The sequence below is a fragment of the Martes martes genome (genome assembly GCF_963455335.1).
Source record: "Martes martes genome assembly, chromosome: 8".
Classification (NCBI taxonomy): domain Eukaryota; kingdom Metazoa; phylum Chordata; class Mammalia; order Carnivora; family Mustelidae; genus Martes; species Martes martes.
In genome coordinates this window covers 47215570-47229880 of record NC_137895.1, presented here as the reverse complement: position 1 = coordinate 47229880, position 14311 = coordinate 47215570, and the positions used below count along the sequence as shown (strand labels likewise).

The following is a 14311-nucleotide window of genomic DNA, read 5'->3' as shown; positions in this document are numbered from 1 at the left end:
TTGCATGTTGGGAGTAGTTGGGGAGAAGGGTTCTGACCACTGTCTTCTGTCAGAAAAATGAAGCGGATGATGGCTGGGCTCAAAGTGGGAGAAATGTCCTCCTGTATGCATGCATAAAAGACCAGGTAGGGGCACCCGGGTGGCTCAGTCAGTTGAGTGTCTCATGAGCCTCATGAGTGGCTCAGGGCACGGTCTCGGGGTCATGGGATCGAGCCCTGCATTGGGCTCCACGCTGAGTTTGAAGTCTGCTTGCGATTCTCTCCCTCTCCCTCTGCCCATCCCCCACTCTCTTTCTCTCTCAAATAAATAAAGTCTTAAAAAAAAAAAAAAAAAGACCAGGTAGACTCAAGCAGGGAGGACCCAGAGGACCTGCCAAGGCTGGAGAAGTTCAGGGATGGCTTCCTTGGGGCATCCTCCAGAACTGTGGGCACACAGCTGGCTGATTCAGGGCCTCACACATGGCTTGACACAGTGAGGGAGCGCCCAGGTTAAGAGGGTGGGCTCTTGAGTCAGGTAAACCTGGGCTTGAATCTGAGCTCTATCCCTTTCTGGCTGTGTGTTGTAAGTCATGCTATTTTGCTTTTCCAAACACTCTGTTTTCTTCATCTTTAAAATGGAGAGAATAGTAGACTGAACCATAGGATTCCTGTGGGGATTAGTGAGATTCTCTGTGAACTTTACAGGCTGCTGCCTGGACCCATGTGTACTCGATAAGTGGTAGTAATCAGGGTTATTTTATTTATTAAGTCGTATGTAGTCAAGCTTCGCCATACAAGAGAGATAGTGAGAACAGCACTCCTAAGACATGGTCTTCTCCACATGAAGTCAGAGGCCCCAACCAACTGCCGACCCCAACAACTCCTTGGAGGGAACTGGTCAATGTCCTGTCCCCATCGTGCCGTCCTGGACCCCCTTAACCTCCCAGCTCCAATATCTTACCTCATGCCAAACAACCTGGCAGACACAGTAACTGGTCCCATGTTGTGACATGACTGGGATTTTAGCTTAAGAGTTTGTGTTAAACACACTCAAACCTTGTTATTCTTTGGTTCCATAAGCATTTGCTTATGAGATTCCTTGTCCTCTTGGCTTCCGATTTCTCCAGTGTTCAAGACCAGGGGGTGGGTACAGAAAGAATGGCAATGGCTGCCATCAGCCCCCGTGCCCCTTCCACTGGGAGGCTTGAGTGTGTCAGGATGGACTTGCAGACATCTTTGATTGCCCTGTGGGAGGTGCTGCCAAGGTCTGCATCGTCTGCAAATCATGGCAAAAAGTAAGGAGCAGAGTTGGCAACAGAAAATAGTACAACCTGAAAGGTGGGACAGAGTAGAAGGGAAAGACAAAAGGATGAGAGAATAAAAAGAAAACAGAGAAAAAGAAATTGAAAGGAGGTAGAGGTTATGATGCTGTGAAGCTTAAGAATCAAGAAGTGATCGTAGTTCTAGAAAGTGGGAGTGAGATGGTTAGAAAGCCTCAAAGAGTCAGTATTAGGAAGGAGTTTTGCAGCATCGTGTGACCCATATCCCTCTCTTTATGACTGAGGAGTTGAAGAAAAGAGAAAAAGTGGGGAGGAGAGGCAATCTTTGTCTTTCTGGGGGCAAAACTGGCAGACTATCGGCTACAAGATCCTTTCCAAAGGTAACATAATCTCTGAATTATAAGCCATAATATATTATTAAGATTCCTTGTTTGGTTAAGATAGGTCACTGTGGTCTGTGTGGCTTCTGTGAAAGTCACCTTGTAACATATGATGTGAATGTATTTGATTTTCTCAGTTCTCAGAAACTAGGATCATAATGCCCTTTAGTTTTAAGTAGCTTATATAGTATGATGGCTTTTTAAAAAGTTGACCAGTCCTTAGGTATTTTCTGGAACTAATACTGAAAGTAAGAACCTCAGCTAGAACCAGGTCCCAGAGGTTCTGGTCTTCCTTTGGGTGGTTCCTCAGCTGGCTCATTGTTAAAATCTATGATATCTGTTTCCTTGGTGTCCAGGTTTTCCATTAAATACAGCATATCAGGAGAGGCTCGAGAGCCAGCCACGATGTTGATTCCACTGGTCTCTGAAGATGTTTCTGTGTCAAGTAAGAGAATGGGCTCAGGGCTCATGGGATCTGGGCGGAGGCCCACCAGGGAGGTGTGGCTGGACTCCAGGAACCCCGGGAGGCTCCACCTTTTCAGGAACTTGTCATCATTAGGGTCTTCCCCAGAAGCAAATGTGGGGACATTTCTTTCATCTTTGGCAGAACTAGTCTGGGGACTGGGGTCCCTAGGAGGTGTCCCTTTCTCTGAGGGGCATGGAATCAATCCCACGGGGACCTCCTGGGGTCCAGTCCCGCTTGGCTCCACCCCAGTAAACTCTGCACTCTGGATGGAGGCCATGGAGCCGTCGGACACAGGCATCGATGCCTCGGCCACTGTGATCAGTACCTCAGGCACCTGGGGCATTTTGGTGGGGGAGACCCTCACACTGGACTGTGGACTCAGGCTCTGCAAAGTACTCGTCCGGCTGGTCTCCCTGATAGTGGACAGCTCCCCCAGGCTGGAGTACATCTTGATGCTCCCCTCTGGGGAGCAGGTCTGGTTTGGGGTGCCTGGGGCACGGTGGTGGCTTCTGGAGGGCACATCCAACAGATCCCTGGCTGGGCTGACATCACCGCTTGGGGGAAAGAACATGGAGCTGTCACTGGCCTGCCGGCTGTAGCTTCTCCTCCGGGGGCTGGAGGCGTGTTCGTGGGCGCTCAGGAATCTCTTGACTCTCCTAATCACGGAACGGCGGTGGCCGTGCTTCTCGTAACTCCACAGCCAGTCCTCGCCAGGGAAGTCGGATCCGGACAGTCTGAAACACACAACGACACAATGCAGGCAACTCGGCTTTGGGACCCCAACCCTCCGGGCAGTGTCTCAGAATTAAGGACAGAATCTGGAATGTTTGCATTCCAGATCTGGAAATGGAGGGGATTTTAACCTGAGAGAGTCTAGCAGAGATTCTCAAAACTTCTGGTCCCAGGACCTTTTTAAACTCTGAAGCACTATTGAATACCCCAAAGAGATTTGTTTATGTGGGTTATAGCTATTGCTATTTACTGCATCAGAAATAACTGAGGAATATAAAAAAAGAAAACCCACACATACAAGAATGTGCAAGCACACATTCCATTAAATGTTAAGTGATGACATCATCATGTGGCATGGAGCCTCTGGAAAATTCCACTGCACACTCAGAAAAGAATGAGAGTGAAAAAGGTAAATAACATTTTAGTGTTGTTAGAAAAATAGTTTTGACCTTAAGGACTTGGGTCTTGTGGGGGGATCCTAGTTTTTAGGGATTCCCAGCAGTTCCCAGACCATACTTTTGAAAATCACTAATTTAGAGATCTGAACATTAATCAAAAAGAGGATACAATGTGCGTTCCTTCAGCCTTATTACAGGTGAACTAAGGCCATGAACTAACGATCCGCAAAGCCCCCAAAACAATGGATCGTAGCTAAATGCAAGATCCTGCAAAACACAACTGACATTTACATTTATTTAAGTACCTCCTTTCATTAATTCACTTAATTACCACATTCATTGTGTGAGCTGGTACTATTATGATTCTTACTTAACAGATGAAGAAACTGAGGCCCAGAGAGATTCCTGAGGGCCATGTAGAACTCAAATCTGACTCCAAAGCCTTTGTTCTTAATCCCTTTTATATAGAGTCTGCTTCATGGGTGTCAGGTGATAAGGTAGGCCTGGGGGTGGCCGAGTGATATGGATTAATGAGTAAAACAGTCCTTGCCCACAGGTAATTTGTTACCATCCCTGATCTGCTCACTTAGGGTTAAGGAAGGAGGAATGTGAACACTGTTGAAAGAGCACAGCAGAGGAGGGGTGGTGTGTGGTGTGTGGCCTGGCCATGCCGCTGGGCTCCGCGTGGCTGAAGTTTGATTGCTTTGGTAATGTTGCATTTTCAACATTTGGGACATAAAACAAATAACCCTATCCTTTTGAATCTTCTCCTTCAAGGCTGAAATAAAATGGGTAATTGGGATGAGAGTGAGAACTATGGGGTAGTAAGGCCAAGTCCGTCCGGCCTCCCAGTACATGGTGCACATACAGTCTTACTGAAGTTCAAGGTTAAACCGCGTTCTGAAACCACACATGCTCACACTGGCTCTGGGAGCACCCACGCTCCGTCGGCGCGGTCCAGGATTCGTGAGGCCATCCGTGTGACCGTCGGTGGGGACGAGATGCCTACACAAGGCCAGGTGCACTTTCTGTGACCCAGAGGGTAAAGTTGGAAGAGCACGATACGGGTGTGACCTGAAAGGGCACAGTGAGCAGCAAAGAGAACGTCGTAGCTCCGTGTTTATGAATAAAAGATGGCTGAGCAAGATGATTAACCAGCTGAATGTCCCCGGATGGCGTCCGATTACAACCTCGTGCTGTTCTTCTAAAGCCCCAGCAGGGCTCTCGGCTATCGGATAGCCTCTGCCCCGCCCCCCCCACCCGCCTCCCACCCCCCCTACCCCAGGGGGCTGTGCCTGGCTCCGATTCTCTTACACACGGACTCCAGAAACGCAGACTCATGCCTCAGCGGCCTGGCCACCCCCCCTCCTTGGATTTCCTGAGGTCAAATCTGCAGTCACACTTCAGGAGGGCACTCGGTTACGGAGAGCACCCAAGGAGCGACAGCGCGGTCCTCCACTAAAATGGCCACGCTGGGAATCTGAGGCGGAGGCGGAGCTGGCGAGCTCCCTCAATAGGGTGAGCCTCTGTCCTCCATTTGGGGTCTTTACTTTTTATTGGGGATTTGTCTTCCTTGACTCCTCCTGAACCACACAACCCTGTAAGAACGATAGTATCTTCCAAGAAACCTGGTTGTACCATCAGTACTTCAAAACTTTGTAAACCCTAAAAGGACACAATTTTCTAATGGTGCACTGATGTGAGGGACATGTATATTCAATGGGGGCAAGAGGATTAAGGCCCTGTGTCACCAGTTAGAGAAAAACAGCAGCTGCAAGGCGCAAACTGCAAAAGGACAATGCTCTTGCTCTATCAGTACTGATTCAACAACTGACATCCGGCAGGGCTGCCCATGAGATCCTGCTGCACCTTCTTGCCTCAGGAGACTGTGGTGTGGACACATGAGATTTATCCGCTTACCCGACTCAATCTATGTGAGCACTGGCTATGAATAAATTGGGTGCACAAGTACTATATCACATCATTTAAAAGGTGGGAGAAGCTTGTATATAAATAGCTACATTTGAAGGTCAAGTAAGCTTTCAAGCTGGCTTTGACATCGAGTAGGAATCGAATGGGCAGAGAAGGGACTGAGCATTCCAAGTGGAAGAAATGACTTAAGCAAATGAGACAGGAGAAACTCTAGGGTGTTTGTGAGGAATGGGAGATACCTGAGTTGTGTCAAGTGCAGAAGAGTGTCAGGCAGACAGCTGAGAAGGCAGGCTTGGACTGTGGTATGGAGTCTCACATACTAGGTTGAGGGATTTGGACTTGACCGCAGAGGTGGGTAGTTCTGGACTGTCTTTGTGGATGGAGGGCATGAGTAGCCGTGTGCTGTTTGGTCGTAGTGTACAAGCTGGAAAACTACATGGAAAGCAACACTGATGAGTGTGGTCATCCAGAAATGCTTTGGATGAGAAACATGACACAGGAACTTTCCATGCTGTTAGTCTGAAGGACCCGATAGGGGGTCCTTGGAGGAACACTTGGCAGCCAGGATCTGGGTAACTGATGTGGTGAAGGAGGCCTTCCTGGTGTTTATGTTCAGTCCAGAACTTAAGAGCAGCAGTGAGACTCCCTAGCACGGTGAACCTAATGACCTTTCGTCCAAATGTTTCCGTGTGCAAATGTCTCACGATCCCCACCTCCTTTCTCCCACAGTCATGGTTCCCAATATGATGGCAGAAACCATGGTCTGAGAACAAAATGATTTAAAGCTTAGAGTACATGGAATGGAAAACATTAACGGTTTTTCATTTCTCAGTTGGGGAGGCTTGGATGTACCTTTTAGGTCCTTTTAGACTTTCTTCTCCTCCTTATTTGGTTTTTGAAGTGTCCCTTTCGTATAAAGGTTAGTACAATCCTGAGGCCCAAATATAACACCACTTAAAATGCCTCAAAACAATGATAGCGGAAACATTATATTGCTTTACATTAGCGAAGGTCAGCTGAAAAAGGTCTTAAGTTCTGGAATTTGCTTGGAGTTAGATAGGCAGGTAATTAGAGCTCGGAGGACATTCATGGAAAGTGCCATGCAGCCATTAGTGTCCAGAAGATGGAATTTGAGAATTGCCTCTGTGGTGAGGAAAATGATTTATTTCAGGAGCTTACAGAGCCAGGATTTCTGCCGCCTGGGCTGACTCTAACCAGCTGTGTGACCTGAGGAGAGCCACTTAACCTTTCTGTGACTCAACATCTTACTCGGTAAACTAGGACAACAGTACTTTGTCTAAGTGCCTCACAGGCTGTTGGGAGTTCAAAAGGAGCAATAGATGTGGAAAAGCTTTGACGAGTAGATGACGTGAAAAGGACTCTGTCAGTGACAGGCAGACTGTCAGAGGCGACTTCCAAGTCATCGCTGACTTCTCGCACCTGGTTGGAGGAGAGGATAGCGTCTGCTCGAAGGTTACTCCCTTTTCTCCTCCCAGAGTATATTTTTTAAGTGTCACTACACCTTGAAGCTGCCAACTGACAATGAACATCTTAGGAGGGAGGACGCTGACAGTCATTTCATGGTTAGACGAGGGCACTGAAAGAATGGAGAGGAAGCATGGGGACAGGAGAAACTAGGTTCCCCTGGAGAAGGAAGATAGGGCTGATCAGGTGGTTTTCGTGCCACTGGCAGACGTGGCCCAATCCCGCAGTAAACACCGACTGCACAATGTAAATCATCAATACGGAAGAAATGATATTAAGGAAGGTCGTGTCAAGTACTAGGCTCTTTTTGAAGGGGTGGAGAAGGGGAAGTGGGGGACAGAGACTAGATTCTCTTAAGCCAGTCAGGCTAGTTGGAGCTAGCCGAGCCAAGGAGGGAGAGCATGCACTATTTCTACGGGTCACACTGGCGCCAGGATTGGATGTGTTCTTATTTCAATCTCAGCTGTTAAAAAAGACCAACACTCCACATTTTCAAGATATCTGTTGAACACCGACAACACCATCAGCCCCACAGTCTCCCTTTCCAGTGACAGATATCTGAGGGCCTGAGCAGCAGGGATTTAATTAAGGGCTCTTGAGAAGCTGCTTGAGCTGGTCAGGGCGCCGAAGAACACTTGTCACCTCCTGTTGCCATAATAAGAGGTAGGGGACAGGACTGCTGGAGATGGTGGCGACTTTCAGAATTCTTGGGGTGTGTCTGATATGCAAGACCAAAACAGCCCTGATGACTTGAGAGGTTTAATGCATTTTTTTTTTTTTTTGGAGCAAACTTTTTACAAAGCAACCCCTTTCTCACGTGAATGATAGGTAAATATAGAGCTTCAAAAGATTGAAGGGTAAAAGTAGATGATGCTTGCCTTTTTTAGTCTGGGCCATGGTTTTTTGTTTTTTTTAATCAGCCCCCAGATTTATTGATATATAACTGAAATAGAACATTCTGAAGTTTAATGCATATGATGTGATGATTGTGTATTGTGGAATGTTTGCCACAAAAAGGTTAGCCAACATCATCACTCACATGGTCACCATTTTTTTTGTATATTGTGTATTGTGTATTGTGGAATGTGTATTGTGGAATGTTTGTGTATTGTGGAATGTGTATTGTGGAATGTGTATTGTGGAATGTTTGCCACAAAAAGGTTAGCCAACATCGTCACTCACATGGTCACCATTTTTTTTTCTTGTTGCGCCACATTTTAAGTGGTATTTTGACAACTTAAATTCAATTAATTTAGGTCATTTTAACAGAATTTTAATGAGGAATTTGGGAAACTGATATTTCATATGATGAGTTCTACTTCTCACATCAGATTTATTGTGTTCAAATTGCTGGTGTGACTCAAAGTCAGGAAGCTGCCTTGGAGGGAGCTGATAATTTGCCTGAAAATCTATCAGAGCAGCAGGAGCACATGTGGAGGAGCATTTATTCACAGCAAAGCAAAATGCACTCTTCAAACCCATTAGAGGTGAAGGTTGTTATTTATAACCTTCTGCACTGCAGAATCTTGTCAAAGCGGTAGCCCAGGATTTATGAGATGGGAAAGGTAACTCTCATTCTGTGCTGGGAGGTGTGGGGAAAAGCCACTGTGAGGAAAATTCAGTGGATAGAAGGCTGGCATTCACCCAGCATCTCCCCCCACCCACTTCCTTGCTGGAGGATAGTTTCTAGCAGTGGAACATCATGGGAGGTTTGCTGAGCCCAGTGAGATGCACACGGAGCTGGCAACCTTCCCTCTACCTTTCTCTTGCCTCTTTGCTAGTTTGAACCCAGGATTATGGCAAATCTGGCAAAAGAACAGGCATATCTAGCCTTCTGTTACCACTCTGATTATGCTCACTTGGCCTCCACTGAGTGACACAAAAATAAATTGTGGTCCAAAATGGGGGTTCACTTACGGTCCCCCACGTTTCCACACCATCGTAGTCTACAAGAGTTTTGCTAGGAAAGGAAATTAAGTCATCTATACCTCTTACATCTTTTAGAAGGTGAAAACTGAGTGCCAATGGTGAAGCCATGTTGGCATATGAAAGAATCGCTGAGAAAGTTCTAAAATTACCAACTTAATGCCATCTCCTTGGGAGGTTCCATCTCTCCATCCTTTCTGGTACATTGAGTGAAAATCAATGTTCCAAGAATACCTTTTTGTTGAAGTTAGTGATTTAGAAATTGAGATATTTTTGGTAGTTTATAACCAAGCATGCAATAGTATACATCAGCCTGTGTATTTTTTTATAAAACTAAAATATTTTAATATAATTAGCTAAGAGAGGATTACTGCCCAAAACACCCATCTAGAAGTATATTTTTTTTTTTTTTTTAAAGATTTATTTATTTATTTGACATACAGAGATCACAAGTAGGCAGAGAGGCAGGCAGCGAGAGAGAGAGGAGGAAGCAGGCTCCCCGCTGAGCAGAGAGCCCGATGCGGGGCTCGATCCCAGGACCCTGGGATCATGACCTGAGCCGAAGGCAGAGGCTTTAACCCACTGAGCCACCCAGGCGCCCCTAGAAGTATATTTAACCACAATCTAATACTTTGCTTGTTAAATACAGATTTTGGTATGATAGAGCTACTATCACTAAGAATACATCTGACCGCACCGTGCAATCCTAATGCTTTGTGCACATTAAATATATATATGTATAATTGCAAAAAAGTAATTATATTATCTTGACATATTCTCAGAACCTTTGGAATAAAGATAGATAAGTAAATAAGTCAATAAATGTTCAATAAACCCCTCAGCTCCCAATGAGAAGAAACTTACAAACGTGTATATTTCTCCTCTTTTCTAAGTGCATCCCAAAATGACTTCATAGACCCATTCCTTGAGATCACTCTAAAAGCGAGGAAGTGGGGACATATTTGGATCCTGGCTGGAAGCCCAATAAAGTAGTGTTCTTTAAATGGTACTGCAGCCAGAGGTTCAAGGTTTCCAGGCTGAGAGCAGGTGTCTACATCAGCAGGACACTGTGAGCGAGCACAGCCCCATGTGTACACACTTGTGTGATCCATTTCATAAGCAGCTAAAGTCCCTCTTCTCCAGGATTGGGAATCCTTCAGCAGTTACGGATAGATGTTTCTTTTGGGTTTTTTGAAGGTCTTGAAGGGATTGTTACTTCTTTACTCTTGGTGATTTTGATTTTTAAGACAGGATTAAAGGGAGTTATGAGACTTCAGGTCTTTCATTTCCTCAGAGACTTATAAATTTGTGCTAATGATAATCCCAATGCTTAAAAAAGAATGAGGATTTTGGAATGACTCATGGTGCTATAACATGAAAAGCATTCTACCTCCAGCTAGCTGTGGTAGGCTAGGCCTGGCTCTTATTTTTATTTTATCTTCTTTTTTTAAAGAAATTTATTTTCAGTAATGCTGGCTTAAGTTTAAGCATTCTAGGTTTTGTTTTGGTAAAGTTTGGTTTCTTAGACGTTAAGTGTTTAGTAGCGCTCAGAGAAGACCCATTTGCATTTTTGGGGCTTGGGATGTGTTTTCTTTACGTGGATCTTATGGACGACTCTTCTTAACGACCGTTTGCGGGTGTTCTTTTTATCTTGGTTAATAATGTCACCACGGTAAGGAAAATGACAAGATGCATTAATTAAAACGGCAGTCCCACAATGTATACTTTAAATATCTTATAATTTTATATGTCAACTATACTTCAGTAAAGCTGAAATTAAAAAAAAACCCTGTTACTTCAAATATATTATGATTCCTTGCTATTTTTACTCATCTTGGCTTGGAATTTACCCTCTGCTGGATCCCCATATTCCTATCCTCTGTGCTAGCTCCTAATTTGTTCCTAAAATGCACCTTACACTCCTCAGCTCCAAGGAGCTTTGTCTGACTCACCGGGCTCAGTGAGCATTTCTCAATTGCCCTGTTTACCACATTGTATTATAACCTGTCTCCTCGTTGTGTCTGTGAGCTTCAGAGGTATTTGTTTTGCTTTGGTTTTCGTTTTTTGCCCTGCCTGGCATTTGGCATAGACCCTACCATATACCAGACCCTGAAAGTGTATTTTGCCTGGAATAAATGGACACCTTTGTTGTGTATGTGAAGATACAAGGAAAAACACCATATTTTAAGTTTGTACTTGAGATAAAAAATGGGGGACAACTTATTTTATTTCATTAGTGTACATTTGGTAAATGTGTAGAAAATAGAGCATTATTTTGAACATGTTCCTGAATATAGAGGAGAGCGGAATCGTCCCTAAGGAATTTCCTTTTTATGTGGAAATGAGCAGCGTGCCGAATATGAAGGATAATATGAAGCAGAGTAATTTCTTAGGTTGCCCCTGGATAGTACTTTTCCTCAGTTATGGAAGGGCATTGCCTTGATTTTTAGAATTTCTGGATCATGGGAATTGTGCTCATAAGTGTGAAACATTGATATGAAAAGATAAGAGAACTTTTAATTCTGAGTTAAATCTGCTGGGAATATATATCCTCAATAGAATAAGAAAATAAAAAACTTACTCATCCAGGGAAGGATTTTATATGCACATTAAGCCGCAAACACTTGTCTGAAATGTTTGCAACCATACTATTTTGTCCCCTGGTCTTTATTCTCATGCAAAGGGCTCACTGGGTCAATATCATCAATAAAATCATCTGGGCTACAATGATCCTTACTTTTACCTTCGCTTTTCCCTGAGCTTCAGTCGGATGGCTCTATTGGTATTGACATTGTATTCGGTGAGTGAACAATGCAATGCTTAGGGAATTATCTTTTGTGATTTTAGAGGACATCTATTGCTTTGCTTAGCCTAGCAAACCATTCACCCTTTCCTGGTAATACCACCCTAATTTTCTTAAGACATCCACTCCATATGGTTGGGTGGGGCTGACCACACTCCTCGGTCCAAAGATGGACACGTGAACCAGCCTTGTCTAATCAAAACATCATGTCCCCCCCACTGATAGTGATTGGTTCAAGAATGGGCATGTTAGCCAAGCCCAGCCAACGAATTCGGTCCTTCAGTTTGAAGAGTTGGAGAATAGATGTACTCTCTCTATAGGATTTGCCGAGAAGTTAGGTCATAGGCCTAAAGCTTCTGGCTGCCATCTTGCCATTGTGCATCAGGAGGGGTAAGCCTGCCTGAAACCTGAGCCAGTGGAGAGAAAAGTGGGAACAGAGAGACAGGGCAATAGTGAGTGCTGGTGACAGTCTCTGAGACTCTGGATCCAGCCACACTCAAAGTGAGGCTAGTCTCTAGATGTGACTCAAGAAAACCCTTTTATGCTTATAGTTAGCTCGAGTTGGTTTTCCATCACAGGCAACCAGAAACAGCTTAGACAAGTTGCACGGTCCTTAGACAAGAGCACAGTCCTGGAAGGAATCGACAGTGATGGATCAAAGAGGGCATTTCTGTGAATTCTCCAAAAGCCTGCATTCTTGTAGTTACTGTTCCTGGGTTGTGAGGATCCCCTGGAATGGTCCCCATTCATGCAGAGAATCAAGACCAATTGAGCTTTTACCTAATTGTTTCTTTGACCAATTGGTGCTAGAGGAGCCCGGTTAAATGCCTCCCCTAATAGACAGACTCTGGCCTTTGCCTGTGCCTGTTCCCATCACGCTAGCAAACAGCCTGTCTTAATTGCAGGAATGCTCTCTGACAGCTAAAAACTTAGCTGCATTCTTAAATATCATATCTCTAGTTTTCTCTGAAGCATTTTATTTTCTGTCTTACATTTCCCAGAACTAGTTTAATACAAATAATAGCTTAGACTTGTTTAATCTTTCTATGCCTCACTTTGACATCCACAAATAAGAGATTTACACAGGTCGATACTGACAATGCTCCATGGTCATATCTAGAGTGTTTTTATGTTTACAATCTCATTTAGTCTTCTCAATAATTGTTTGGGGTATTTTCTTGGAGGTCTTGTAAATCCTTAATTCTGAGTTTCTACATTTAGATATAGGGGAAATATATATTTTAATGCTTTCTAAGGAACATGGACATTCACATGAGAATGTGAAATTATGACCATTGGGATGAATGTGCAGATCAAGATAAAAATCTTGAGACCAAAAAAATATCATTTTAACCATCCTGCACAAACAACTTACTGGACCACAGCAATGGAGCCCAAGGGCTAAATAGCATCACTGCGACTGATTCTCTGACCCTATCAAAGGTGCTGGTTTCTTTTCTTTTACAAGTTAGATCTTCGAACACTTTGTATTCATCAGTGATGGGAATGGAGGGAAATGTTAAAGCCTACTGAGTTATCCAAAAACAAACTCAGAGGAAAACATCTATTATTTTTCAAAATTGAGAAGGATTTCAAAGTCCATGAAACTGTCCCTTCAGAATGAATGACAAAATGCTGAGAAGTGAAAACCACAGGGAATGACTCTTCATGGAGCCTGAGCAGCCAGCTGGGGGAGGATTGAGCGCCCCAGGCTGAAGGAAGCCCTGGACAGGAGAGTCTGGGCCTTAGCAGGCCTTCTAGAAGCAGAGGAAAGTCTAGCCTGGAACCTTCTCTAAGGTGTGCTTTGAGTACAACAAGGCAATTCTCCTGGCTCCTAAATTATCTCATTATTTGCCACAACTCCTGAAATTCTACTTTGTCATCTTTCCCTTTGGATCTTAGAAGGCTTTCAGCCTCAGTGGCTCCTTTAGGGCAGGGGTGCCACAAACCATCATTTGTTAGGATTAGGAGACATTTGGCCCAGGGTAAAGCCTTGTAGGAATAGGGCTGTAGGAATAGGGTGGAAACTAGATATCCTGATGGTAGGGAAAGGGGAAGGCTGAACACGGTGGGGGAGAAAACAGAAGGCCCCAGGTGGCAAAGACAGGATACGAACTCACCTCACAAATCTGAGAGCTGGCCTCAAAGAATGGCAAACACAGTTTTGTCCAAAGTTATAAGAGAAATCCTACAAAAGTTTTTGTCTTCTCTACAATTTTTTTTTCTACAATTTTTTAGAGGGGTTCTTCTTATTTTTCTAAATTTGTCCATAGTCTTCTCTTTAAGTTACTTGGAAACTGTGGCATCTGCTTTCAGCAAATATACTTAAACTTCCCCCACATTCACACATTTCTCCAAAATCATATACATTATCAGATTTAATAAAATTATTCAAGAACTGTGCATGATTTACTTCAGGCCTCAGCCCATTTATTTAAAGCTAAGTACAGAGGGACAGATTGTTAAGTTAAAACCGCAGAACAGAGACTGACTTGTCAACATAGTTGAATTAAAATCCTAGAGAAAACTTTTGATAAAACTTATCTCATTCCTTAAGATTTTCTTGTCTCCATGTAGTCTAATGCAGTGCCTGCACACGGTATATGCTCAGTTAATACTTGTTACAAACAAACACATTTAATTATGGTAGTCATAATTAAATGACTATATAATTGAATAATTAAACTACTTTTCAAATTGGAAGGGGAAAAAAAGAGGATGGTTTCATAACTATTGGAAATTTTTCTGTGGTATAAAAACAAGGTGAAGTGCAAATTACCCCCAATTACACACACATCACATTTAAACTAGAAACTAGAGTCTCTTTACTCTCAAACTTCCTTGGGCATGTTAATTATATCTGAAAATTTGAAAAGGCTACTGTTCTAAGATATTAATAGTTGAGAATTGTTATGAAAGTAAATTCAAGAT

At 43.8% G+C, this 14311-nt stretch overlaps 1 protein-coding gene across 1 annotated transcript in view; it reads right to left on the bottom strand.

Annotated features, from left to right (window-relative positions):
- Positions 1 to 716: 716 nt before the first annotated feature.
- The window catches only part of BEST3 (bestrophin 3), a 37149-nt gene continuing 23554 nt past the window's right edge, over positions 717 to 14311 (bottom strand). Inside the window, exon 10 of the mRNA XM_080810538.1 lies at positions 717 to 2838. Coding sequence (XP_080666664.1) covers positions 1896 to 2838 — 943 coding nt within the window. The 3' untranslated portion in view covers positions 717 to 1895. The remainder of the gene's footprint in view (positions 2839 to 14311) is intronic.